The 25,027-nt window shown below is 41.3% G+C and overlaps 1 protein-coding gene across 1 annotated transcript in view; it reads left to right on the top strand.

Moving 5' to 3' along the window:
* LGR5 (leucine rich repeat containing G protein-coupled receptor 5) overlaps window positions 1–25,027 on the top strand; it is a 124,765-nt gene that overhangs the window by 69,621 nt on the left and 30,117 nt on the right. Inside the window, exons 3-4 of the mRNA XM_045789577.2 lie at window positions 2,606–2,677; window positions 11,278–11,349. Of these exons, the coding sequence (XP_045645533.1) occupies window positions 2,606–2,677; window positions 11,278–11,349 (144 nt within the window). The remainder of the gene's footprint in view (window positions 1–2,605; window positions 2,678–11,277; window positions 11,350–25,027) is intronic.

Genomic DNA, 25,027 nt, shown 5'->3' with positions numbered 1-25,027 from the left:
AGAATTCCCACTTTCAGGGGAATGTGTGTGACAAGACAGGTACATACTGTCACACAAAGTAGCCAGCAAACCCGTAGAGAGACCCAAAGTGCTACCTAAGTGGTTCAAAGTAGAGAGATTGCCCAGCAGTTAGGAAAGCTAAGAAATGAAATTGCTTCGAGAGACAAGAAGGGAGAGGAGGGAGAACATTTTAGATAGAGCAAAGGGCCGGGAGGGAGATGGTGGACGGCATGTCTAAGAAAAGCAAGCCTCCTAGTTTCGTCAAGCTACAGCATAGAACACAGATCTGGAAATTATGGAGAGGAAGCTGAGGACTTTGCATTTTTCATTTGGCATGCGACCTGGTGAAGGGTTTTGAATAGGGGAGTGATATAATCAGAGTTGGCTTTACAAAGACGATCAGCGGACACAGAATGTGAGTGGGCATAGGGAGGGATTCGATGTGGGAGACTAGATAAGAGGCCAGTTGTGATAGTCTACAGGGGGTTTTCTATTAAGACAACTTTATAGGAAATAAACAAAACACCTCCGAAACCACCCTGGTTAAATATTAGCTGAATTACATGTTATTGACATACATTTATTGAATGCCTTATATGCTCTCGGCTAGTGGCCTTCAAACTCGTCTGACCATATACAGGAAGAAATCCATTTCTTCCCCTCAATCCAGTTTCACAAACATATTTCGAAACAAAGCTTTCATAAAATGAAATTTTCTACTGGAGTAGAAAATGCAGTCTGTTGTTTTTCTACTCTCTTTTTCTTTTTTTTTTTTTTTTAAGATTTTATTTATTTATTTGACAGAGATAGAGACAGCCAGCGAGAGAGGGAACACAAGCAGGGGGAGTGGGAGAGGAAGAAGCAGGCTCCCAGGGGAAGAGCCTGATGTGGGGCTCGATCCCATAACGCCGGGATCACGCCCTGAGCCGAAGGCAGGCGCTTAACCGCTGTGCCACCCAGGTGCCCCTCTACTCTCTTTTTCTTAATTCTATTCCAAGCCACTAAATTTATTTACAGTTTGGGCACCACGAGGAAGGCAGGAGTACAACGTAAGAGCTTTATCTGAATCTTAATAAAATTACATTTGTTAAGAGAAGGAAAATAGGCACAATCACAAATACACCCAAGACGAAACAGAGAGCTCACAGAGTTTAGGAGCTAGAAGGGACCTGAGTACCTACCTTACCTTACCATTGCGTGTAATTCGTGAGAAAATGAAGCTCAGAGGTCTATACGGATTTAACAGCTCACAGCAAGTTGGTGCTGCAAATCCAAAATAGACAAACTTCTTGGCGGGTTCAAGTCTCTTGTTATATATTTTTAAATAAAATTAAATAAATAAGAGCAAAATTACAAAAATTGTGACATATTCTCATTCTAAGTCAACTTAATTTGGATTGAGCAAATCATGCTTTCTAGTACACACACCAAAAATGCTATTCAGAGGTGCTGCTTACAGGTAATATTTATTTCAATACTCCCCGCTTACTGTTGGTGGCATGGACTAGCCCTGGAACACACATGTGACGTTGTATGCCGAATGGCGTATTTCAGTCCCGTCAGTGGGGCTCAGTGGAACTGAGTTGTCTTTTATTTGGAGACAATATCAAAATACCAATTTGAAGCTGCTCAGCCCTTCGGAAATAAACACTAGTCAGGTGGGCCCCTCCACCCTTTCCCGCCAACCTCCATCCCCATCAAGAAAACATGGAGGTGTCTTGATTCCCAGTTGTACCAACCCTTCTACAGTGTGAGCAGCTCCTTAAAAAGTTCTGTGGTCTTCTGAGTCACTGTGTTCTTGGATTGTCCATGTTGTGGAACCATCTAACACCTGAGGTTATGACTTTGGTGTGACTGCCGGAAAAGTACTGAACCCAGTGCTTTTGGTACCACACCTTGTCCATCTTTTTGCGGATGTTCTCACCTTGACTGTTTCCCTGTTAGAAAAATACTATACGCTCTTTAGATTTTACCAATAAATGATGTCAAAACTTTCCACTAAATAAACCATATTAATGTCTTTCATGCTATACACTCTTTATTGTTTTCAATTTTTTAAGGCATTGCTCAATTAAACCATTGATTAAAGTACTCTACCCTTTTCCGATAGAGTTCGGAAAGAACTGACTGTGAGAGTCAGCGTTCTTATTTGCCAGATTTAGCAAGAAAGTTGGGTGTTTTGTGGGATAATTGCAACAGAAATATTCTTATGTTTGGGTATCTGATTTATTTATGCTTCTAAAGAATAACTGTAAAAATCATGCAACAATCACAGTTTGACATTACAATTTTTGAAGATTATTGTATGGCGCTAACTTTTGTATAAAATTTTTTAGAAAGGAGAGCTACATATATAGTCTAAACTATTAAATGATTTATTGTAAAATAGGTAATTTATTGTATTTCTTTGTAGGTACTTCTTTTGCCAGCTTTTTGATTAGAAATTTACAGAAGCTTTTCACAAAACAAGGCAAGACAAGGTTGTTTACAGTTGTTTTTGGCATTTGTGGTTTGAACAAAATTCTGTTGCATTTCTTAACAACTAAATGAATTCCACATGAAGAGAACTATTCTCACTGTCTTTCCTCTCCCTTGAAACCCACAGACGTCTTGCCGGAAACGCTTTGACATACATTCCCAAGGGAGCATTCGCTGGCCTTTACAGTCTTAAAGTTCTGTAAGTAAACGGGGTCTTATTTGTTGTATTTCTTTTTTCTTTGTTATATTTCTGATTTTAGTGTCAAGTGGATGTTAATTAACTTGTAAAGACTGAATCCCTCTAATAAGCTATTTGGAACCATAGGCTGATTTATTTAAATCCAAGTCTACCTTCCTTGGTACTGTAGGACCGCGTTATACCTGGCTGGATTCATGTGTGAAAAAAAGTCCATCTCTCCTATTCTAATTTAATGTCTAAAATTTCCTCTAGTGAAGCAACTTATCAACTCAGACTCTTAAGAGAGCATTTCCCCTCCCCCTTCTGTGTAATGACGTTGGGGACAGTTCCCTGAATCATTCTGATCACCAAGTGAGTAAATCATTAAGGTGCTGAGAGGATGAGAGCAGGGCCTCAAACCATTTGTCAAGCTTGTTTCTTTATAATGCTGAGTAAGGATTAACTTAATAAAAAAAAAAAAACTACCAAGTTTATGTTCCACTTGTGAATAGAGAAAAGCCAAGTGCATAACAGATACACTGAGTCGTTATTTAATTGAGAACTGTTCATTCATTGAGACTTGTAAAAGTGCTTTCCTTATTAGTTAATATCCACCTGCCCAGGTTGTTCATCAGAAAACTCATTATTACTGAATACCTCCTTCTTCCAGTCCTATTGCTTAATTTTCTTTCACTTTATTCTGTATAGGAAAAAAAAATCACCTAGGTAGAGAAAATAGGTAACATAAGTCGAAAGTCATACCAGGAAAATTTTATCTCAGAGAATATCCTGATTTTACTTCGTTTCTTTGAGATAAAAGTTAGGAACTCTAAGAAGGCATTTGATATATTTCTCCTTAATGGAAAGTGGATTTCATTGACCTGAGGGATACATAGGCTATTAGAAAAGCAGTTTTATTTAAATTTAACATTTTGTTAAAAATCAAATTTAACAGCAGAACGAACCATTTGGTCTGCTTGCTTGGTTGAGTTTGGTCCCCCCACCCTTAACTTGTTTTGCTATTAGCCAGAAATATTTTTAAGTTGTCATATTACCAAATCCTAATGTTAATTCATTATGTGGTGAAATTCTGAGCTGTGGCATCAACTCTTTGATGTGCCTGTGTCTGCATGAACTCAGCAAAATACTTGGGACCATTCAAAACGCGTCATAAATAAATGGAGTTTAGATAAGACAAATAAAAGGATGTTTTTTCCATGTAGAGATCTGTAGCACAAAGTCTTTTGGGTACTTGTTAAATAAATTACACTAGAATCAGTTATTTTAATTCACTTAACAAAATGTATTTTGGGTGTACTGAGCTAGAGAGAGAGAGAGAGAGTGTGTGTGTGTGTGTGTGCCTGTGTGTGTGTGGCATTGAACAGATGATTGCTAAAAATACAAAGATCAGGGGCGCCTGGGTGGCTCAGTCATTAAGCGTCTGCCTTTGGCTCAGGGTGTGATCCCAGCGTTCTGGGATCGAGCCCCACATCAGGCTCGTAAGCTGGGAGCCTGCTTCTTCCTCTCCCACTCCCCCTGCCTGTGTTCCCTCTCTGGCTGGCTGTCTCTCTCTCTGTCAAATAAATAAAATCTTAAAAAAAAAAAATACAAAGATCAGTAAGTATGGTCCATACCCTTGAAGAGTTTATAATGTAGTGATAGGTTGTGGGATCAGGATAGTAGGACAAAGACAAACAGCTCTCTGATTCATCTGAAAAGTGTGTCTAAAGATACATGCAGGACACTGTGGAACTCCAGAGGCTGGGAAATAGTCTGGTCTGATGGTTCAGATTTGGCTTCCTGTAAGAGATAGAAAGAGTCCTGGTCCCAGAGGTCCTGTGTGTCGTGTCAAAAATGCATGGGCATGATCATGTTCTAGGCATGATGAGGAACCCAGGAAAAGTTGAAAGCACGGGAACGACAGTCTTGGACTCTGCAGTTCAGCTAGATCGCTGGCCACGTGAAGGGGGATTTAGAGGAGCAAGGCCCCTGCCAGGAGTTGAATTCACTCTTCCTTTTACTCTGCTGACTTAAACACTAATATTCAATGAGCAAATTCAATTGTCAAATTTTTTTTAAGATTGTATTATTTATTTGAGAAAGAGAGAGGAGAGAGAGAGAGAGAGCGAGCAGGCACAGATGGGCGGGAGGAGCAGAAGGAGAGGGAGAAGCAGGCTTCCCGCTGAGGAGGGAGCAGGATGCGGGACTCGATCCCAGGCCCCGGGGATCATGCTGTGAGCCGAAGACAGGTGCTTAACAGACTGCGCCACCCAGGCTGCCCCCAATTGTCCAATATTTTTAAAGTATTTTGGTAAGAGAGCAATGATTCTCAACCACAGTCGTTCTGCCTGCCGCAGAGTGTTTTGGAAATCGGTGGGGACGTCTTTGGTTTTCCAGATGATTGGCATGAAGTCAACTGTCCTGCGATGTGCTACTCAGCCTGGCATAAAGGATTCTCCCGCATCCAACCTGACTTCTGCTGTCCCTCCAGGCCAAATGTAAATCAATAATATTTTCATGCATAAGAATACTGAAAGGTTTCGCAAGAGGTTCTGCATAAGTCTAATGATTTGGACAGGAAAAGTTAAATGGAATAAATATATTCTCTTAAAATCATTGAATAATTCAGTTTGTGCATCCTGTCTGTTTCAGGTATTGTATGCTTTCTAACCACATATTCAGTTGAAAATCATGGTAGGGCGGTAGAATGACTTCAAAAACCACCCAGAAAAATTAAAGATACGTAACGGTAGAGGTGTAAAACTTCTTTAATTGCCGTTAAATTAGCAAAGATGAAACGTAAGGATCAGGCTGTCATCGAACTTCATTAGCAGAGATTGTTTAATAAATACTTTATATTTTGGCCTTTAAAAAATTTTGGAGAACAGTCATAAAAATCTATGTTGTGACGATTATGTAATGATTTATTTGTTTGGGGGTGAACTGTTGCTTTTTTAATCTTGCTCTTCCACCATCCAGCCGTGTCTACCACCCAACGTCTATGAAGGCAATATTGTGACATTTCTTTTTCCAATTGGACTTCAATTCCCCGTTGCCTATAAGCTCTCCAGGACCTCTTGAAGTGTCGGAGAATAAATGCTTGCCTCAGTGTGTGACGGAGCTGTAAGATAGGATAAATGTTCACTGTGATATTTCAACCCTATCTTGTCCTAGCCGAGAATTATTTTGACACTACTCTATCTGTAAGGAAGTCGTTTGTGAAAACATCCATGCTCATTTGCGAGAGTATAACACTTCCTGATTTGCTCCCCTACAACATCTAAAATTTGTCTTAGCGTGTTATCTTTATTTAGTTTAATAAAGGTTGTTTCCTTCTTTTCCATATAAGTATAGTCTGTTATCTGTCTTAACTCTGTTTCTTCTTCTAGTATCCATCTAGACCTCTAATCTCATTTCCCTGTTCTTGTCCAGAATAGCTTCTGATCATGGGGTTTCTCTCGTGCCCAACCTTATTCATTAAAAGGAGAGGCAAACATCTGACTCATTCATAAAGACGTCTGCCATCTGAACATCATGTGTGTAACGATACATGTATCACTTTTTTATAAATTTATTTTATTTGTCCTTCATCATATAGTTAAGGCAGTACATTATATTGACTTTTTTCTTCAAAATGAGCTGTGTAAATAGGCTATACTTTTATGAATTTTATCTAAATATACTAGATAGGGCATTATAAAATATTTGGTATTGAAGGGAGAATTGGGTCCAGTAGGGTTGAGACCACAATGCTAGAGGTAAAATGTGGAACAAGACAGCCTGTTTCTATGCTCACGGCAACTCTTTCCAATGTTTCATAAAGTCCGAAAGTCATTGGAAGAAAGAAATAACCGATTACAGTATAGCATGGTAAGAAAGGTAATATAAAAATTATATTCATCTGGGTCCCTGACCAGCACAGAGAGGGTAAGGAGGGCATTTGATTAAAAAAAAAGAGAGAGAGAGAATAGTAATCCGGTCCATTAAGAAAAGGAAGATAGCAATAGCCCTCCTTGCTAGGACTCTGTTATATCTGAAATCTTGCTACTATGAACTCTGAGAGATCACTAATATTTAAGATTACCCCTGTATAGTGGTCTCATAAAAAAAATAAGTTATTGGTTCTGTATTGCAAAATACCCAGTCCAGTGGAATTCCAAAGCAGGCTCTCTTCAACCAAGGTTCATTTTCTCTTGTAAGCCATTGAGTCAAGGAATGGCTTCTCATCCTGCCCCCGGCACCAGAGCCAAAGCCACGTGGAGGTGATGAGTAAAACTAACCAGGGAAAAGTACAAGTAGCCAAAATTCTCTCATTCCCACGTAGACTTACAACAGAGTCCCAGCAGTCACTTGATATCTAAACACAGAACAATTAGGCAGAAGGAGTACCAAAGGGTCAAGCCATCGACTGTGATGAAGTCCCCTTGTAACATATGATTTCATCTCCCTCCGCTGTGCTTTACCTGTTCTCAATTAGCCCTGTTGGCAAAAAGGATAACCAAACATTGTGTTTTTAAGAAGCATGGGATGCTATAGGAAATAATGAATATTTTTAAATTTTAAATAACTTAAATATATTTAGATTTTTAATACATTTAAAAATAAATTTTAAAGCATTTTTTAAATTTTAAAATCAGGGAAAGAAATTAAGAAAATATACAACCGTCCTTTGTCTCTAGAGAAAGTGTTTTATTTTCTTTTCTCACCCATATGCAAATAATAAAAACTAATCTAAAAGTGCCTAAACCCAAATTCAGATTCCGGTGCTTTCTGCGTATATTCCATGCACTGAATAAAGGAGTATTTGCAAAAGAAATCAGCAGCCATGTTGTGAATGCTTTCTGTTTCAATTGCACTCCGTAGTGCTATAAAGCCTTTAATTGTTTTGTCTCCCGCTAGGATATCTTAAACAAAAACAGAATTTTCTAATTGACTCACTGGAGACCTATAAGGATATAATGGAGATAACTTGCTCTTGTTTTGTCATTTAAAAGTAATTAAACAGAAGTTATTTTAGGAAGAGATCAGAACTTAAGTGATTTTTTTTATTATATTTTTGGTATTTTACTGGTAGAAGTTGTTCAAAAATTAAATTGCTGAGAGGTAGTTCAGGAGTAGTTTAAAAATTATCATTAGCAAAGCTCACTTAAGTTCTGTTTTCCAAAACCAGATATATAAAACTTTGGGGAGAGTTTGCAACTATTTAATGAAGGAAAACCATCTGAATATCTCTTATCCTCTACTCCAAGTTTCCAATTTTTTAGGAAGTCCACATTTTAATAGTTTCACTGTTTGGTTACCATAGCATAGAAGGACTATTCAATAAATACTTTATAGAATAATATATTACCTACAAAGTTTAGACATCAATTAAGTCCATTATCTGTGGCTTACCATCATTTAAATTTATCACTCAATTAGTGAGTGACTTAGGAAACATCTCTGTGGAGTTAAAATTATATAATATATTAAGACTACTTAGAAAAGTGTAAAATAAACTAGAAATGTAAAATCTTAATATTCAAGTAAATTATGCAAAATATGGAATTCGACCTACAATTTTCCCAATTCCTTAACAGGTATGTGAAGTGTGAGATCTTCCTAAAACTTGACTTTGCTCCAAAGGAACCAATACATTTGACACTCTCTGACTTATGAAATGTTAATTGAATTCAAGTTTAATAATGAAATTATTTCAGTAAACTATTTGGAATACAAGTGACATAATTCTATTCTTTATTAAACAGAATCTCAGACATAATAAGAAAAGTATAAATGTTATGACCTCTAAGTATTTTTCATGTCTTATTTGTATATGAACTCATATTTGTATATATGAAAGTGTTATAAACACCTTCATATTTTAATCCTCAAACATCTTATCAACCAGATGATCTTATTCTATTCCCATTATACAGATAAATGACCAAGGGTCAGGGAGATTAAATGGTTTGCTCCGTAAGACTCAAAACTTAGGCCTTATCTCCAAGTTCAATGTAGCCGCAAGTTTCGGTGAAAATATGCTACCAGAAACCACTTGGTGTAGCACAGGGCGATTCTCAGCGTGTGGCACCTTGCCCTTCAGCACCAGTATCATCTGGAAGTCGGTTAGAAATGCACGTTCTCTGGCTCCTACCCAGACGTACTAAACCAGAAACTTTGCGGGTGGGGCCCAGCAAGCTGGGTTTTAACAAGACTTTCAGTGGAGTCTGATGAACCCTGAAGTCTGAGAACCACTAGAACAGATTTTTTTTTTTGCCCATTTTATTTTCTAGTTAATGAAAATGTCATATCCTGTACCATCTCATGATAATGTTAGTTTCGACAAGGAGTCTATCAATTCATACAAAAAGGGCCGACATTTATGGAATGCTTGCCACGCATCAGGGATTGTTCTGTGTACGTTCACTCATGGGATCATCACAGTAAGCCCTCGGGTGGGTATTGTTATTGGTCACTGAGATGTGGAGAAATCGGATGATTTCCCCGAGGCCACACTGCTAGTGGCAGGGAAGAGGTAGACAGATTCGAGAACCCATACTCTTACCCATACCTTAATCATACCACACACCATACAACCTGAGAATCTGGACATTCAGCAAATATGCCTCAAGAGAATGCTGCAAGGTGCAGTGGAACGTTCATCGAGTTTGGAGTTAGACATACCTGGGGCTGGATCCCAACTAGTCATCTCATGAAAAGAAACTTCCATGTGGAGAGGAGACCCAATGTTGTTTCAGAGACCCAAATGTAAGCTTGTAACCTCATAAGCAGAAATATTTCTGTAAAATGTCTGCTTTCCTAAAATAGTCTTCTGCCTCTGGCTTACATAGACCATGAAATACAGGGGAAATGGCTGCAAAATTATGGTGTTATAAACATTTATGAATAAGATAGCAAAATACAAGGAATCTAATGGGAATTTTTTTTCCTTGCTATTTCCCTACTAGCAATGATACGTTTTTATTTCATTGTTACCAGGTGTTTCTATTCTGTAGTCCTCATGTTCTGAAAAGAACAGTGGAATCCGGGTCAGCAAAAGTGCAATACTTCACAAAAGAATCTAATTTCTATTAAAATATGACCACACACACAAGAAGAGAGAAGATTTTTAATAGCCTCCTGCTGTAACCATATTTCCATTTTGTCTAATTTATATAGTCAGCAGAGTGATCCTTTAAAAACATAAATAAAACAAGTGTTGGTGAGGATGTGGAGAAAGGGGAACACTTGTACACTGTTGGTGGGGTAGTCAATCGGAACAGCCTCTGGGGAAAACAGTATGGAGGTTCCTCAGAAATTAAAAACAGAAATACCACATGTTCCAATAATTCCACTATTGGGTATTCACCCAAAGAAAACAAAAACACTAATTTGAAAAGATATATGGACCCCTGTCTCTATTGCAGCATTATTTACAATAGCCAAAATATGAAAGCAACCCAAGTGTCCATCAATAGATGAATGGATAAGGAGTGTGTGTGTGTGTGTGTGTGTGTGTGTGTGTGAGAGAGAGAGAGAGAGAGAGAGAGAGAGGGAGGGAGGGAGGGAGGAAGGGAGAGAATATTATGCAGCCGTGAAAAAGATGAGATCGTGCCATTTGAGACCCCATAGATAGACTTAGAGAGTATTATGCTAAGTGAAATAAATCAGACTGACAAAGACAAATACCACATGATTCCACTCATAAGTGGAATCTGAAAAAAATGAATAAACAAACAAAAAGCAGAATCAGACCTGTGAATACAGAGGACAAACTGATGACTGCCAGAGGCGGGTGGTGGGTGGAGATGGTAAGCAAAGCCAGTGAAGGGGAGTAGGAGGTACTGGCTTCCAGTAGTGGGATGAATAAGTTGCAGGAATGAAAGCAGAGTGTAAGGAATACAGTCAGTGATATTGTAACAGTGACGTACGGGGACAGAGGGTCGCTACACTTGTGATGAACATAGCATAATGTAGAAACTTGTACACCTGAAACTAATGTTACATTGTATGTCAACTATACTCAAATTTTAAAAAAGGAAAAAAACATAGATAAGATCATATTATTCCCTACATAAACCCTTCAACAAGAGTTTCTCATCACACTTAAAGCCTCACTGTGGCCTGTGGCAAGTGAGATGGCCTCAGTTTCTCCCAGCCTCTTGCTCTCGCTCACTCCTCCTCACAAGTGATCCTTTGCTGCTCCTTGAATGGGGCAAACAAGCTCCGGCCTCTGGGCCTTTGCATATACTCCTCCCTCTTCTCAGAAATTCTTTGCAGACGTTCACAGGATTTGCTCCATGACTCCATTCTGCTTTCCACTCAAGTATCACCTCCTAAGAAAGATCTTCCCTGACCACCTTTAAAATAAAAATCTCACCTCTTGTGGCCATCCAACCCAAATCCATGTTTCGTTTTTTATTCATAGTACCCATCACTTGTCCGATGTTATGGAAGCATCCATTAATTTTTCATTGTCTTTCAGTCCACACAGGAACTTAAGCTCCCCAAGGGCCAAGACTTGGTCTGACGCTCTGTTTCCCTGACGCCTAGAACGGTGCCTGACACTGCTATGGCCAGTTATTATTAATTATTGTGGACCTTCTTTAACGTTTTTCTTCGTTTGTTTTCATGCGCAGTATGCTGCAGAATAACCACCTAAGACAGGTACCGACGGAAGCTCTGCAGAATTTGCGAAGCCTTCAGTCCCTGTAAGTATCAGTCGCGAATGTTCTCAGGATCAGTGTGGGAAGGAGCACTGAAATGTCCAAATGACCATTTTAATAAACTCCTTCGTTGGGGGACCATACCTAAATAAGTTGCGAATGAGACTTTTCGTTAGAGCAACAATCCTTCCAATCCTCATTAAACAATATGTGTGGGAGGGCCCAGTGTTGGAGTTTGGAGTTTCGGGTCAGGCACTCAGTCACAGCACCTGCAGTGAAAAGCCTCTTCGATATGCTGGTATCACAGGACAGAACATCCAGGATCTTGCCCTGCCTTCCCCTATAATATTTTAGTTCCGGGGCTCAAATCAGAAATAATGCTTTCTCCTTTTATCTAGAAAAAGGAGTGTCACAATCTAGACATCTTGGCATTTTCAATTTATTCTGTTTTTAGATGATCTGAACTGCCTTGTAGTAAAATATTTGCTGGGTCCAATAAAGATTTTCATTTTAAAGTTCTGTGTGTTTATCAGGGGTCCTCCTATCCGTCAACTAAGATCTAACGGTATGTCTTAAAGCCTTACGGCACAACTCCCCATCGCCACACACAGACATACAAACATACTCACAGACAATCCCACAGACACACTCACACATACCTCAGATTCACACACAGACATACCCACAGACATAACGTAGGGGTGGTGTTATTATTCCTTATTCTGAACACACAAGTTTCCTGTCAGGAGTTTCCACTCTTTGTTAATTTAGAATCTCTGAGTAAATAAAAATTAGTTATTTCTCACAAAAAGCTGGGTGTTTTAGAGCTTGGAGTGTAAGGTGTAGGCAATTGTTTACAGTGACTATTTGGCAAGACTATGCCACGAGCCGTTGGTTAGTAAATCTTCATCTCATCGGAATGTATAAGGGTTTACAATATATTGCGTGATTTCCAGTACATGCGTGTGTAATATCTCCTTTTATCTTGCTTACACCAGAAGTCCTCATCTGTCAAACAAAATACTGGTTTCTGGTCTAGAATGATGAGGGAGATAGATGCATAAAAAGGCCAAATAAATATTGCAGACTCTCGCTGAAAAGTATTATAAAGAATCCATCGGTTAATAATTGGGGCGCCTGGGTGGCTCAGTTGGTCGAGCATCCAACTCTTGATTTTGGCTCAGGTCACGATCTCAGGGTTGTGACATCGAGCCCTATGTCGGGCTCCACCCTCAGAGGGGAGTCTGGTTAAGATTCTCTCTCTCTCTCCTTCTCCCTCTGCCCCTCCCCTTCTCCCTCTCAAAAAAAGGAAAGAAAGAAAAAAGGAATCCATCAGTTAATAATTACATATAGTTTGCTTAATGCCTTTTACTGAGGTGATACAAGAGAAGGAGGAATGTGAGATTGAAGATGATACTTTCCTCCTTTGATCTTTTTTTTTCCCAATGAAAGCAAATCTGTGCTTGAGACCATTTTAAGCTTTTTAGTCCAGTCAAACAAAGTGACTTCCTAGGTTTTCACGGGCCTATAGATAAACAAGCCCACAAGGGCCCCTTTGTGGCCTGGGACAGGTCTGTTGCATTTTGAGGGGCTCCCTAAAGCCATCACAGTATCACTCCCCCTTTGTTGCACCAGCGTTTTCCTGAAGGAAAGAGGCAGTCAGAGAGGCCAGGCGCTCTCAAGTGGGGCTGTCTGTGTAAGGGCACAGGGTCTGGGGGCTGCATTGAAAAACGAGATAATGGCAGTGGCCAATGGGAACTTTAAACAGCTGTGAGGCAGAAGATACAAGGATAAGAGTTTGTAACCAAAAGCCACTATCAGCTGAAAGAAGATCACAAACAGAACACACAGAAGTGAACTCTAGAGAAAGAGAAAACCATGAATCTTTTGTTCACGCAAACTGGGTGGTGCCTGTCTGATAAAGGTGTTCAGATTTGGTTTCTTACCTTCTCGATATTTACTGTTCACCAGGTGTCTCTTGCATTATGGTTTCTGATTCACAAAAAACAATTGTCTTTGAAACCTTATAAGTATGCGTCCCCTGTGAAAAAGCCAAGGGTTAACTTTCTGTTACGATGGTTATGTCATCGAGATAGACACTCGGCCCCCAGTGCTCGCTGAATTTTATCGGCCGGCTGTGTAATGTTTGTCCAGCGGTCCCTTTGCCCGGAGCACAGACGGACCCGTGCGAGGTGCTGATTGTTGGCAGTGCGTGCTATCACGCCACATCTTCTCACATCCTCTGTGCTGCTTCGATACCAGAATGAAGATTTGGCAGAAAGTATCATGAACATAGACTGCGCCACCAACCACACAGACACTGTATTGTACCAGCTGAAGGGGCCCCCCGACCGGGTTTGCAGGTTGGGGCCACAGCGAGCCCTTCTAAAGTTTTACTGTTGTCCCAGATTCAAGGTGCTTAATAGTACCTCTCCTGTTTCCATTAAGCGGATCCAAAAACGAAAGCATTAGTTTTGAGAGGAGTGGTCATTACACACATACATTTCCTATCCACTCTCCATTCATTTCCCTTCGAGCTGCTTCCGTGTAGATGTGAATAACAAAGAGATTGACACCTGTCTTCTCCACGCTGCCCGCACCCGGCAGGCCTCCACTCAGTCCCGAGGCTCTTCTTGCACTGCAGTCAAGCCCTTAGCCTGTCCTTCAGCCCTTCTGCTCACGGTTCCTCTTTTTTCTCTCTCCGGAAGTCACTCGATTTCTCTTCACTTGGTTCTTTTCTTTGTGTTATACACTTGTGCTCTAAGCGGCGCTCGGCATTCCACGGGAGCCGTGAGCGCATCAGCCCTGTGCCTGCCCGGCCTTGTCATTTCCAAGGGGGGCTTCTCAACCCTGAATGCAAAGAAGAATCATCCGGAGAGACCCGAAGCCTGAGGCTTCACTCTCCGAGTGTTTTCTAACTGGTTCGATTATAACATGAAGTGCTTTTTAAATGAGAATTGGGAAGACCAGTGTCCTGCAGCATTCCTGCAGGTGTTGGGCAGATACTCTCCTGAACCATTTTCAAACCTGAAATCATAAGATCCAAACTTTGCATTCCAGGATGAACTCATAATGTCCTTAGAATATGAAATAAGAGTCAGTGGTTGCATTGTTTGTGTTTAATTGAAATAGCTCACTTCTGCCTATTAATTCTATGGACAGTCTGGGGCCAATAAAGTTAGGAGACCACACGCTGTGTGTTACCCTGCGAACCAAATGTGTTCATCCCAGCACCGGCACCCCTGAGACCTCCGGAGCGCTGGGCCTCATCTCTGTCTCACTTAATCAAAACCTTCATTTTAACAAAACCCTCAGGGGATTGGTGTGGCCACTGCATTTGAGAAATGAACATTTTTATTGTTCTATGACAGTAGCAAGTGGTCTACAAACCAAAAGTGGCTGATAACTACTGAAATCGATCTTAGGTATACTTTGCACCACCGTATTGATTTGGCTGCATTGACTATAGTTTAAGAAACTTGATAGGCTAAAATTGGTAACATTGCTGTGAGCAAGGAACGAATTGGACTCTTGTTTCAAGAGATGTAATTTTCATTTATTTTATATAAACAAAAGTTATTTGGCTTTGTTCGTAATGAAAACACATTAAATAGGCACATTTGTGTTCTTGTAACCCTCTCCTGATGCTTACAAGTCGCTTACATAAAGAGCAAGAGGTCAAGCCCGTGTGCCAGAGCCCGGTAGCCCAGAGCCTGCCCCTGTACAATGTGTCCATTTGCTCCTGACACGGTAATGACTGCCCAGACACCAGTTGGCTTTTTTGTAATGTAATCAAATATAACTTAATTTCCTTTCTGTTTTTTTGGAAGGGAATAGGAAATGTAATCAGAATTCACAATGAGTTGTATTTCACCAAGAAACTTTTGGCATAATAGTCATTTGAGGACCGGGTTCAGATTACAGTGATTTGATGGAGACTGGAAACTTAACCCTCCCATGCCCTCACACCTTTGTGTTTGTAGTTAAGAAATCGGTCTCTGGGAAAAAAAATCACTGCTTCATTTGTGGACAGTCGTTAATGACGTTCAGTCATCTCACTGTTATCAATGAAGTCCAAGGTGATCAAAGAGAATGATGTATTCATGTTTGTCCAGTATTATTGAATCCATGTCAGTTTTCATTCCAAGTTTGCACTAGAGAAACCAATTGGGTTGGTACATAGAAAATAAGAGAATTAGACGTATCTTTAGTGCTGTCTCTATTCTCCAATCAGCTGATGTTCATCTTCAGAGTAAAAGACATTGTTTTAAAACCGAAGAAGAACATAAAACTCCTGCCTGGAACAGGATCTGCCCGCGCATCTTGTGATCTCAGCGTCAGGGCTGCGGACTCCACCCCTGAACCCTGGGAAATGTTAGTAGCTTCATTCATTGTGGGGTTTTGCTGATAACAGTCCTAAAAGAGAGTAAGCGAGAGGAAGATGAGGAGGAAGAGGCAGGACTCACTGTGCTGAGCGGAAAGTCAGGCAAGCCTAGAACCAGCCAGTTTTCTCCCTCTAATATCCAGGAGCCTATTTGGTTTCAGACCCTAGACAAAGAATGGGAAGGAAGTAACAAAAGACAAGGTGGTGTAAGCAGACAAAAAGAAAGCAGAGTGAGGTAACCAAGAGGATAAGTTTAAAAGATCAAAGGGGTTAAAAAAAAAAACACAATGGTTTTAGTATTAGTGACGTTATTCCTTTCACTAAAAGAGTCTCCGGAAAGAGAAATTACAAGCTTACACAATAAAAATGCATGTTCGATAAATAAAAATTTGGTTTAACATGTTTTTTCACCAAGTGCCAGCATATCAAGTATGTCTTGGAATGGGAGTGGACTTAGACGGTCTAGAGGCCAAGTGTTTTGTCTGTTGCCCTGGTAGGAGTTCACTTCATAGAACCATGTGCAAAGCGGTACCCAATGAATTGTTATGAGGACAAGTTTTCCCTGTCTCCCTCCCCCCATTTAAACAGGAGACGAAAACTATTTTCAAAGGTAAAGCCCTTCCCATGCAATGTTTATAGCAAGTCAGAGCATAGTCCTCAGAATCGTATATGAAAGAGAACGTGAATACTTAATGCCAGACCCCTGCACGAGGGTTTCTTACAGCAGGTTATTCGCCAGCGCCCTGATCAAACCCCATATAGGGACAGTCCTATCAGGTAGATAAATAAGCAAGAACATAGATGTTGTCCCTGAGAAGTCAAATACCACTTTTCTCAGTCTTGTGATGAGAAATGAAGGTTCCCTTTGGAAAGTAGGTTAAACTCTTTGGAGAAGCTAAAGGGATGACACCGATGGGAAGGTTCATTGTGAAGGGAGCAAAACATTTCCCCCTCTTCGGGGCAGGTGATGTCTGGAAGGAGTTGTAAAAAGGCACATGAAGAAGCAGTAAAGCATGGGAACACTGCCAGGACGAAATCAGAAACACCCACGGTGTTTAAACGCCTGTGGTTATAAAAGCAGCAGCCCCTGCTATTTATGAAGTGCTTTTACCTAGAAAGTTCCCCGCATCTTCAAAGCAGCCTCCCGAGGCTGAGATGATCCTTTCTTCAGTGAGGAGGAGGCAAAAAGCTCAAAGAGGTTCGATGACCTCCTCAAGGTCATATGGCTAGTAATGGAGTCAGTCAGGCTAGGGGTGAGTCTGGGAGAAGAGCTCTGGTCTTTTTAGCTCCAAAATCTGCCCATTTTACCACCACGCTATCTTGCCCCCCTCCAAAATCCACAGCTGAGAATGGGCACACAGCAGGTGCAGTAATGTGAGGGAAAGGAGCCTGACAGAACCCCACCTTCCCTCTAGACCTATGTTGTGAGGGTTTACAAAGAGAAAGAAACTAGTAACGCTGCAGGACAGAAGTAAATAAGTTGAAGAAGGGATGAGAACAGTATTATTAAAGAGTGGGCCAGTCAACCTTTTTGTAGTGTTTCCCTATGCATTCGGTTGTCTGTTCCCTCATTACCTGTGAGCTAGAATTTGTCTCCACTTTCTTGATAAGGAAACTATGTAAGAAAAGGGTGTCTTGTCCCTATTGCAAAGGTGAAAGTTGATTAGACAAAGACAAGAGGGAAGAACATTCCAGACGAGGAAAGTATGTTGCACCACCTTGTAGTGGATAGGGGAGAGAGGCAGGGGATTAGTAAATCAGGGAACAGAAGCAAGGTCCGTGAGGCTGAAGCAGGAAGAGAGAGTGAGGTGGAAGAAGTACAAGAGGAGTTTAGCAAGGCAGGTGGGGTCAGGCACCTTGAAAGCCATTTGAGACATGCCAAGGATTTTAGTCTTCATTGTAAAAGCAGTGGGAATCCACTGGAGGCGTTTAGGCAGGAAAGGGCATGATCTGATCTGTGTTACTGGAACAGTCTAGGAGGGAAAGGAGAGCTTTGTCAGGATTGGGTCAATGGAGATGGTGAAAGGGAAATGGATTTGAGAAATCTTTAGATGAAGTCACCAGTATTTGGTAATGAATTGGTGATGACGAAAGGAGGAGGAGGAGGTGTCAAGGATGATTCCTTCATTTCTGGTTTCTATAACCGTGTGCTTAATGAAACCCATCACTGAGACAAGATAGAGGGCTACAATTGGGGAAAATGGGGGGGACATAATGAGTTTGGTCTTGAACGTGTGTGTTTGTGGAGGAACAACTAAGAAATGTCACATAGACAGCTTGAAATCTAGAGTTGGATCTCAAAGAAAAGTAGAATTTAGGTTAGGTCCTCCCACCATACATTTTCCTTCGCCTGACACCTCACTGTAACAATTTGATTGTCTGACTACACTTTAGAAAACATGCTCCGTAAATGCTGGCTCAACATGTTCAGGAAACAGTCTCCATGTCTACCTGGTTTGCTGCTAGCTTTGTTAGCTCTCCAGCACCAGGAGCAAGACCTGCAGAAAACACACTCAAGAAATAGTTATTCAATTTACTGACATCTGCTCGGGATCAGCTAATCTCCCCAGTTTGACTGTAGCCCATATTCACTGATCTCCCTGGCTCCACACTCTTTTCTCTGTGCCTGGCTTTTTCCACCAGCCCTTTCTGAGCTGAGAGTTGGACCCCAATGGTTTCTTCAGGGATTTTGGAGTCAATCTGTCTGCAAGAGTTAGTTTTCCATTGTCTTAGCTGAGGACTCTCGCTCTAAGAATTCAAGAGTTCAGGGCACACTGGTGGTTGCCAGATGGTCGAGGGGGTTGGTGGGGGTGGGGATGGGCAAAATAAGTGAAAGGGATTAAGAGGGACAAATTTCCAGTTATAAAATAAATAAGTCACGGAGGTGAAAAGTACAGTGTAGGAAATGTAATCAGTAATATTGTAATAACGTGGTATGGTGACAGATGGTGACTACAACTTACGGTGGTGAGCATTGAGTCATGTGTAGAACTGTTGAATCACTATGTCGTACACCCGAAACTAATATAGCATTTTATGTCAACTATTACCGCAATAATATATATTTTTCTTAAAAGGAGTAGGGTTCGGGGAAGAACCATAATGCTGTCCTGTAGGGTTGATGAGATTCAGGCAGGAAGTAGGAGATGCTCGTGAAGGCAAGGCCCAGAAGTCCTGTGGGAAGGAGCTAAGAAGAGACAGCTTGACTGGGACCGAGAAATAAGAGAAAAGTGTGGCTAGATAAGGTGGATGGTGAACTTTGAGTATCAGATGGGAAGTTTGGGTTTGAAGGGACGGTAATGTAGCAGAACCATGGATTCCTACCAGGGGAATGCCATAGAGCGCAGTTGGAGGGAGATTAATCTGGCAGCAGTCTACAGGATTAATTGAAGAGATAAGAGATCAAAGGCAAAAGGACCAGCTCACAGACTGTTGCAGTAATGCAGGTGTTAAGAGATAAGAGGCTTAACTAGACAGTGGAAGTGGAGAGTTTTGGAGATAAAGATAAGTAGAGCGGACTTGGTGAATGATTGGCTGGAAGGCTATGGAAGATTCAAAAAATGAGCCCCAGATTTCAAACCCTGATGGTACTTGGGGCACAAATGGTGCTTTTGGCCACAAAAAAAAAAAAAAAAAAAAGCCCTTTTTTTTCTATGGAGAAAAATGAAACTGAAGAATCAATGCTTATGTTACTCATCTCCCTGTTACAAAATTCACAGCAGCAATGACCTCTGAGAAACTGAGTGATGTCATGTAAATTGATTTCAAAATACATTTCTCACTGAAGTCTTGCACTCTCCAATGATGCTGGAGGGACAGAGGTTTCGTTCATGTAGCTGTTAGTCAAGCCCACTGACTAGGCTCTGAATTACTGTTCTTCGGCGAGCCTGTAGACTTCATCTCTCCCCACTCTGCAGAGATGAAAAAACTGTGTTACCTTTTCAGAGGTAAGTTTAAGGCAATAATTCTTCCTCCTGGTTTACATGAAGTTTACCAATGTATAAGATGGAGAACAGAAAGGTAGAAGCAGAAATTCTCATGTAAACAATCACGCTGCTTAGATGAATTCATACGCTTCATGTCTTCCTAGCATATGGATGGGACGTTTCGTTAAAAGGTAGAATCCCACACTGTGGCCACTCCATAAACATTAAATAACAATAATAACCATAAAAATGACTCATATGATTATGAAGAATTCCTGTAAATCAGCCTGAATCCAATCTATAAGAATGCATATAGGGGCGCCTGGGTGGCTCAGTTGTGAAGCGTCTGCCTTCGGCTCAGGGAGTGATCCCGGCGTTCTGGGATCGAGCCCCACATCAGGCTCCCTGCTCCATTGGGAGCCTGCTTCTTCCTCTCCCACTCCCTGCTTGTGTTCCCTCTCTCGCTGGCTGTCTCTATCTCTGTCGAATGAATAAATAAAATCTTAAAAAAAAAAAAAAGAATGCATATAGATTAAATTCTGTCCCAGTAGTATTATTATAATCTGAGAAATTCCATTTCCAGTGATCCCCTGCTTCCAGTGCAATGCAATTGCCAAGCAGTCAAATGTCACCTTAACAAGTGCTTCGGATACCTTGTCAAACTGTATTACATACAAGCTTGGAAGGACGTGGTTTTCATTTCACAGCCAAAGCAAGATAATAATTGAATATGCTTTCATTTTTCAAAGTTTTATAAATGAACTAAAGGATGGTGCTCTTTCGACTCTTCATGAGTTGTTCAAAATGGTCTTACAAGATGTATAGGTGTATGTACAAGCGAGTTGGTCATTTCTTTAAAACTTATAAAGAAAAAATGCTCATCCAAATATAAAACAGAAATGTCAGCGATGAAAATGCTATGCTTCGTAATGCTGTTTACTGAAAGAATCCCCATAAATTATATTATACCTGCAGCTGCAACATTCTTCACACCTTTGACTTTTTTTTTCTCAAGTCATCTATGTTAATAATTGACATCATTACGGTCATCTCAGATAGGGAATTAGCCAAGATCTATGGCTTATCTTTTGACTAACGCTTTCTTCCTTGTAGTGAATGGCTTATCAAAGACATTCTCAAACAAAGATACAAGTCTGTGTGATACATTGGCAAGGTATCATATATGAGATATATGTAAAGGGCCTTTTTCTGGAAAAACAATAGCAAGAATGATCTCATAGCTTCTCTAATCCCTGCAATAATGCCATTATAAATCAAAAATTCCTTTCAGGAGTATGGAACAGATTGGCAAAATGTTTCTGCTAAAAGAGAAAACATGTAAAATTAAGCTTTTACACATGAAAGTATTACGGAAAAAATCTTTAGACAGGAGGTAAGAAAATGAGCTTTCTAAGTTTTGGGGGGGTTGTTTGTCTTATTTGGTTTTTTGCCATTGCCTGACATAAAAGATTGATTGTTTTTGCCTGTTACCATCTACGTCCTCATCACAAAGGACACACTGATATTGCAGAACTGCAGTCACAGCGAACAGGCAGTTTTACTTTGTTTTTAGTTTGCATAATACTGGGTAACATTCATCTCCGCTCTTGCATGGTCCCCATCTGCCCAGTCGCCCAGGATGGAACCTGGAGCCACCGTCGCTTCCTTGCCTCCCCGCTGTGGCCAGAGCTGACAAGTTACCACCTTCTGTCGGGCCCACTTATTTAGCAATCCTCATATGGGGCCTTCCTGTCCATTTCCACACTTGTTTCAGGGTCTCGTCTTTTCTCACCCTCCTGACTGCAGCTGCCCTGGTCACTTACTTTCCCACCAGTCCCTCTGCACGTTGCTATCAGAGAGAGCTTTCTACAGCACAGCTATTATCAGGGTACCCAGCCCAGAGAAACAATTTGATGCAGATTTTGAAGGTGATTTGGAGGAGAATGGGACATGGCTGGTAGGTGGATAACCCAGAAATCTTCTGAGCGTAGCTATCCAGACTCTAGGTGCGTACCTTGGATACTCAAAAGTATCGAAGCCTGTCAGGGTGACCTGGATGGCCCTGACAAGTTTCCAGTGGTGAGGAGAGACATCCCCAGGTCCATGAGGGATAGTCCCATTGGCCAAGCACTTTGTGCAGCAGAATCCCTTCCGTAATTATGCAGTCCTCCAACCTCAAGCTCTCCCTCCTGAGAGGGACTTATTTCAGCATATGCCCCAAAGTCATGACAGAACCATTTCTCATCGGTGGTAGTCCTCGAGGTAACATGGCCCAGACTCCTACTTGATGAAAATTCGCTTCTTGCACCAGGTGATGTCATAGTTTTCCTCAGCCATGTTAGCCTTTGGGGCCTTTTTGGACCTTTGCTGGCCTAAACACTCCCGGTAGCTACTGTACTTACATATGAAGGATTACGGTGAGGAGAAAGTCAGCAGTCCTGCCAGCCCATATGACCCCCTCAAAAAATGTCAATCTCTGTTAGAGAGATTTGAAATTACAAAGGGCTAAGGACCCTCAGGAAAAATTAAAGAAACTTTCATCAGGGGCAGGGAGAGGAATGATATCACTTCCTAAATGTGAGGATTTTTCTCAAGTAATAACACCTATCATTTGTAGAGTGCTTTACTGTTCACAAGACACTTGCAGATGGGTTTTCTCATTTAATTCCCATAGCAATTCTGTGATACGATTCTGTTTTACAGATATGAGAATGGACCCTCATAGAAATTAATTCATGTGCCTCCAAATCTCAGAATTAATAACTGACAGACTCTTGACTCAGTGTGTCTTACTTTTTCTAATTAAGTGCACTTTTCAGTTATCCTCTGCCCATGATGTAAGTGGTGTATGACCTAGAAAGTAGGGTAAAATCTCTGTCAGTTTGCTCTAAGTTACAAGTCACGGAAGGAGCATAAGATGGGCGCCATTTTCTATATGGTGATTACTTTGCAGAATGCCTTTGAAGATCATAATTAAGAGGTTTAGTATCTAAAAGGCGAGGGCGCCACTCCCATTGTTAGTGGTTTATTTTGCTCCCCCTGACAGTGTGCAGGTTTTGTGCTACTTCTGCCACATTAGGGTTAGACGCTTACATGCCAAGGTCACCGGTAGGAATTGTCTCTGCGAATGTGCTGTCTGTCCCATGTCACTGCTTCTCCTTTGCCTTCGGAATAAAGACAAGACATTCTATTCAGTAATGTATCGGGAACAAACTTTTCGGGATCCTAGACGCGCACATGCAGGCACATTCATGTAATTGTGATGCTGAAGGCTGAAAAGGAAGGGTAACTTCTGGTCAGTCTAACTGCAGGCACCTCTTAGTTATTTCTGTCGTGAGGGATGGAAGAAGTAGCATTTTTCAGAACCACAATTCACCGACAACGTAGTACTCCTTTTAGCCAACTTTTGACTCAGGCGAAGTTTGAGTTTACTTCTTTTTTTCTGAAAGTCAAAAAAAAACAAAAATACAAACTGTTAACCAGCCTCAAGTAATAATAATTTTAAATCATGAAGGTGATTTATAGTTTGTTATATTCATTCCTTTAATCGTATCGTAAAACAATCTTATAAAATAGAGAAGTGTTACCCCCATTTTACAGGTGTGAAGGCTGAGGTCTGTTGACTTGGCCATGGTCACACAGCTACTATATACTGACTTGGACCTGACATTTCTCGTCCCAAATCTCTGCACTAATTCAGATTCTAAGCTGCCTACACACACGCGCACACGCACACGTGCGCACAAGCATGGGCACGCGCCCTTTGTGACTTGGTATGCAATAGAAATGATAACAAACAGTTAAAAAAGTGGAACCACATAACGTGGTTATTTTTGTTGTCCCTGATAATATTCTAGAACCGCATTTTCTTTTTTTTTTTTTTTAAGATTTTATTTATTAATTTGACAGAGAGAAACAGCCACCGAGAGAGGGAACACAGGCAGGGCGAGTGGGAGAGGAAGAAGCAGGCTCCCAGCGGAGGAGCCTGATGTGGGGCTCGATCCCATAACGCCGGGATCACGCCCTGAGCCGAAGGCAGATGCTTAACGACTGCGCCACCCAGGCGCCCCTAGAACCGCATTTTCATGTGTGTACGCTGTAGTGATGTTTTTCTTACACACCACTACTTAAATATTGCCTTTTCCAAGCCTGTGAGTAGAAAATGCCCAGCTGCCCCAAAAGACTGGATTGACACAATATGAGCTCTTTGTTTACTCACTGAATAGGCACAACTTGTCCCCTGCCAGCTGCTTTGTCCACAGTCTTAACCTTGTTCTGTGGGAGCCACCTGTCCGAGTGGCTGGATAATTACTTCCATCCTCCGGTTTAGCCTTCCGATATTCTGTTAAGTCAGATAAAGCCTCTGACTGTGAACAATATTCCACTCTCTGAGTTAGGTTTGGACCACTGAGGCAGGTGGATGTGGACTAAAGAATACTGCGTTTAGAGCGAGTCCGGTTTATCAGGAGCTTCTTAGATGAGGGAACCATCGAGGCAGAGACGCGTTTTAGTGCCATGCTCAGGATACCCAAGCGTGGGGTCTGGGGTATTAGGGTAGGAAGAGATAGGACTATGCAGAAGTGCCCTGTCTTACTCATTTCACTTCAGACAGCAAATTGTGTGGAGGGCAGGTTACCTTCTTTTTTCCAGGACAAAAAAAAAGTGATTCCGGAATCATAAATCATAAATTACTTTTTTTCATAAATTCATTTATCCAGAGAAATGGATTTATTAACATTGAAAACAGACCAAGGTCACTTCAAGACCCAGCAGTGACATTAGCGGGAACTTAGGTATCAAAGAAGACGAGCGTCGGCCTCAGTGCTGAGAGAGCCTCTTCTGTACACGGGCTCCAGCGTGTGTACCGTTGAGGATGAGTCATCTTCAGGACCCTTAGAACCCCCGTGTTGTTTTATTACATAAGCAACTGGCACTAATCACACAATGTGTCACCTCAAACGGGAAGTTCATATTACTTAAATAAAGTCTTCATTCTTTAACCCGTGCCGTCGTTAAGGAGAGTTGACGCACGGGCTTCACTTCTGGTCACGGGAAAACCATGAGCTCCTCGCCCCTGATGAAGTTACACCGCATTGGAACCTGGGCCGAACGTGGGATCACTGGCACAGCAGGAAAGAGGCAGCGCCGAGCTTTCCTAAGCATTGCCGGTTCCGTTGATTGACAGAACCTTGAGATAGTCCCAATCTGTGTTTCTGCTGCCTACAAAAATTGTCGCCCTGCTGGACATTTAATTGTGAGTGGCTCAGACACCAAACTCCTAAAATTCGTTCCAAGTGACCTTATCTCAGTTATTATCAAAACCTGGTCCTGGGCCTTGAAGGCATCACTTGTCCCCATTCAGTCAATAGAAGTAGGAGCCAGAGGACAGGTGAAGTGACATACTGTGACCAAA

This window comes from Ursus americanus, chromosome 17, assembly GCF_024610735.1.
Source record: "Ursus americanus isolate L20-20 chromosome 17, mUrsAme1.1.p, whole genome shotgun sequence".
In the NCBI taxonomy this organism is placed as follows: domain Eukaryota; kingdom Metazoa; phylum Chordata; class Mammalia; order Carnivora; family Ursidae; genus Ursus; species Ursus americanus.
The sequence above is the reverse complement of the archived record's forward strand: the minus strand, read 5'-3'. Positions and strand labels throughout refer to the sequence as shown.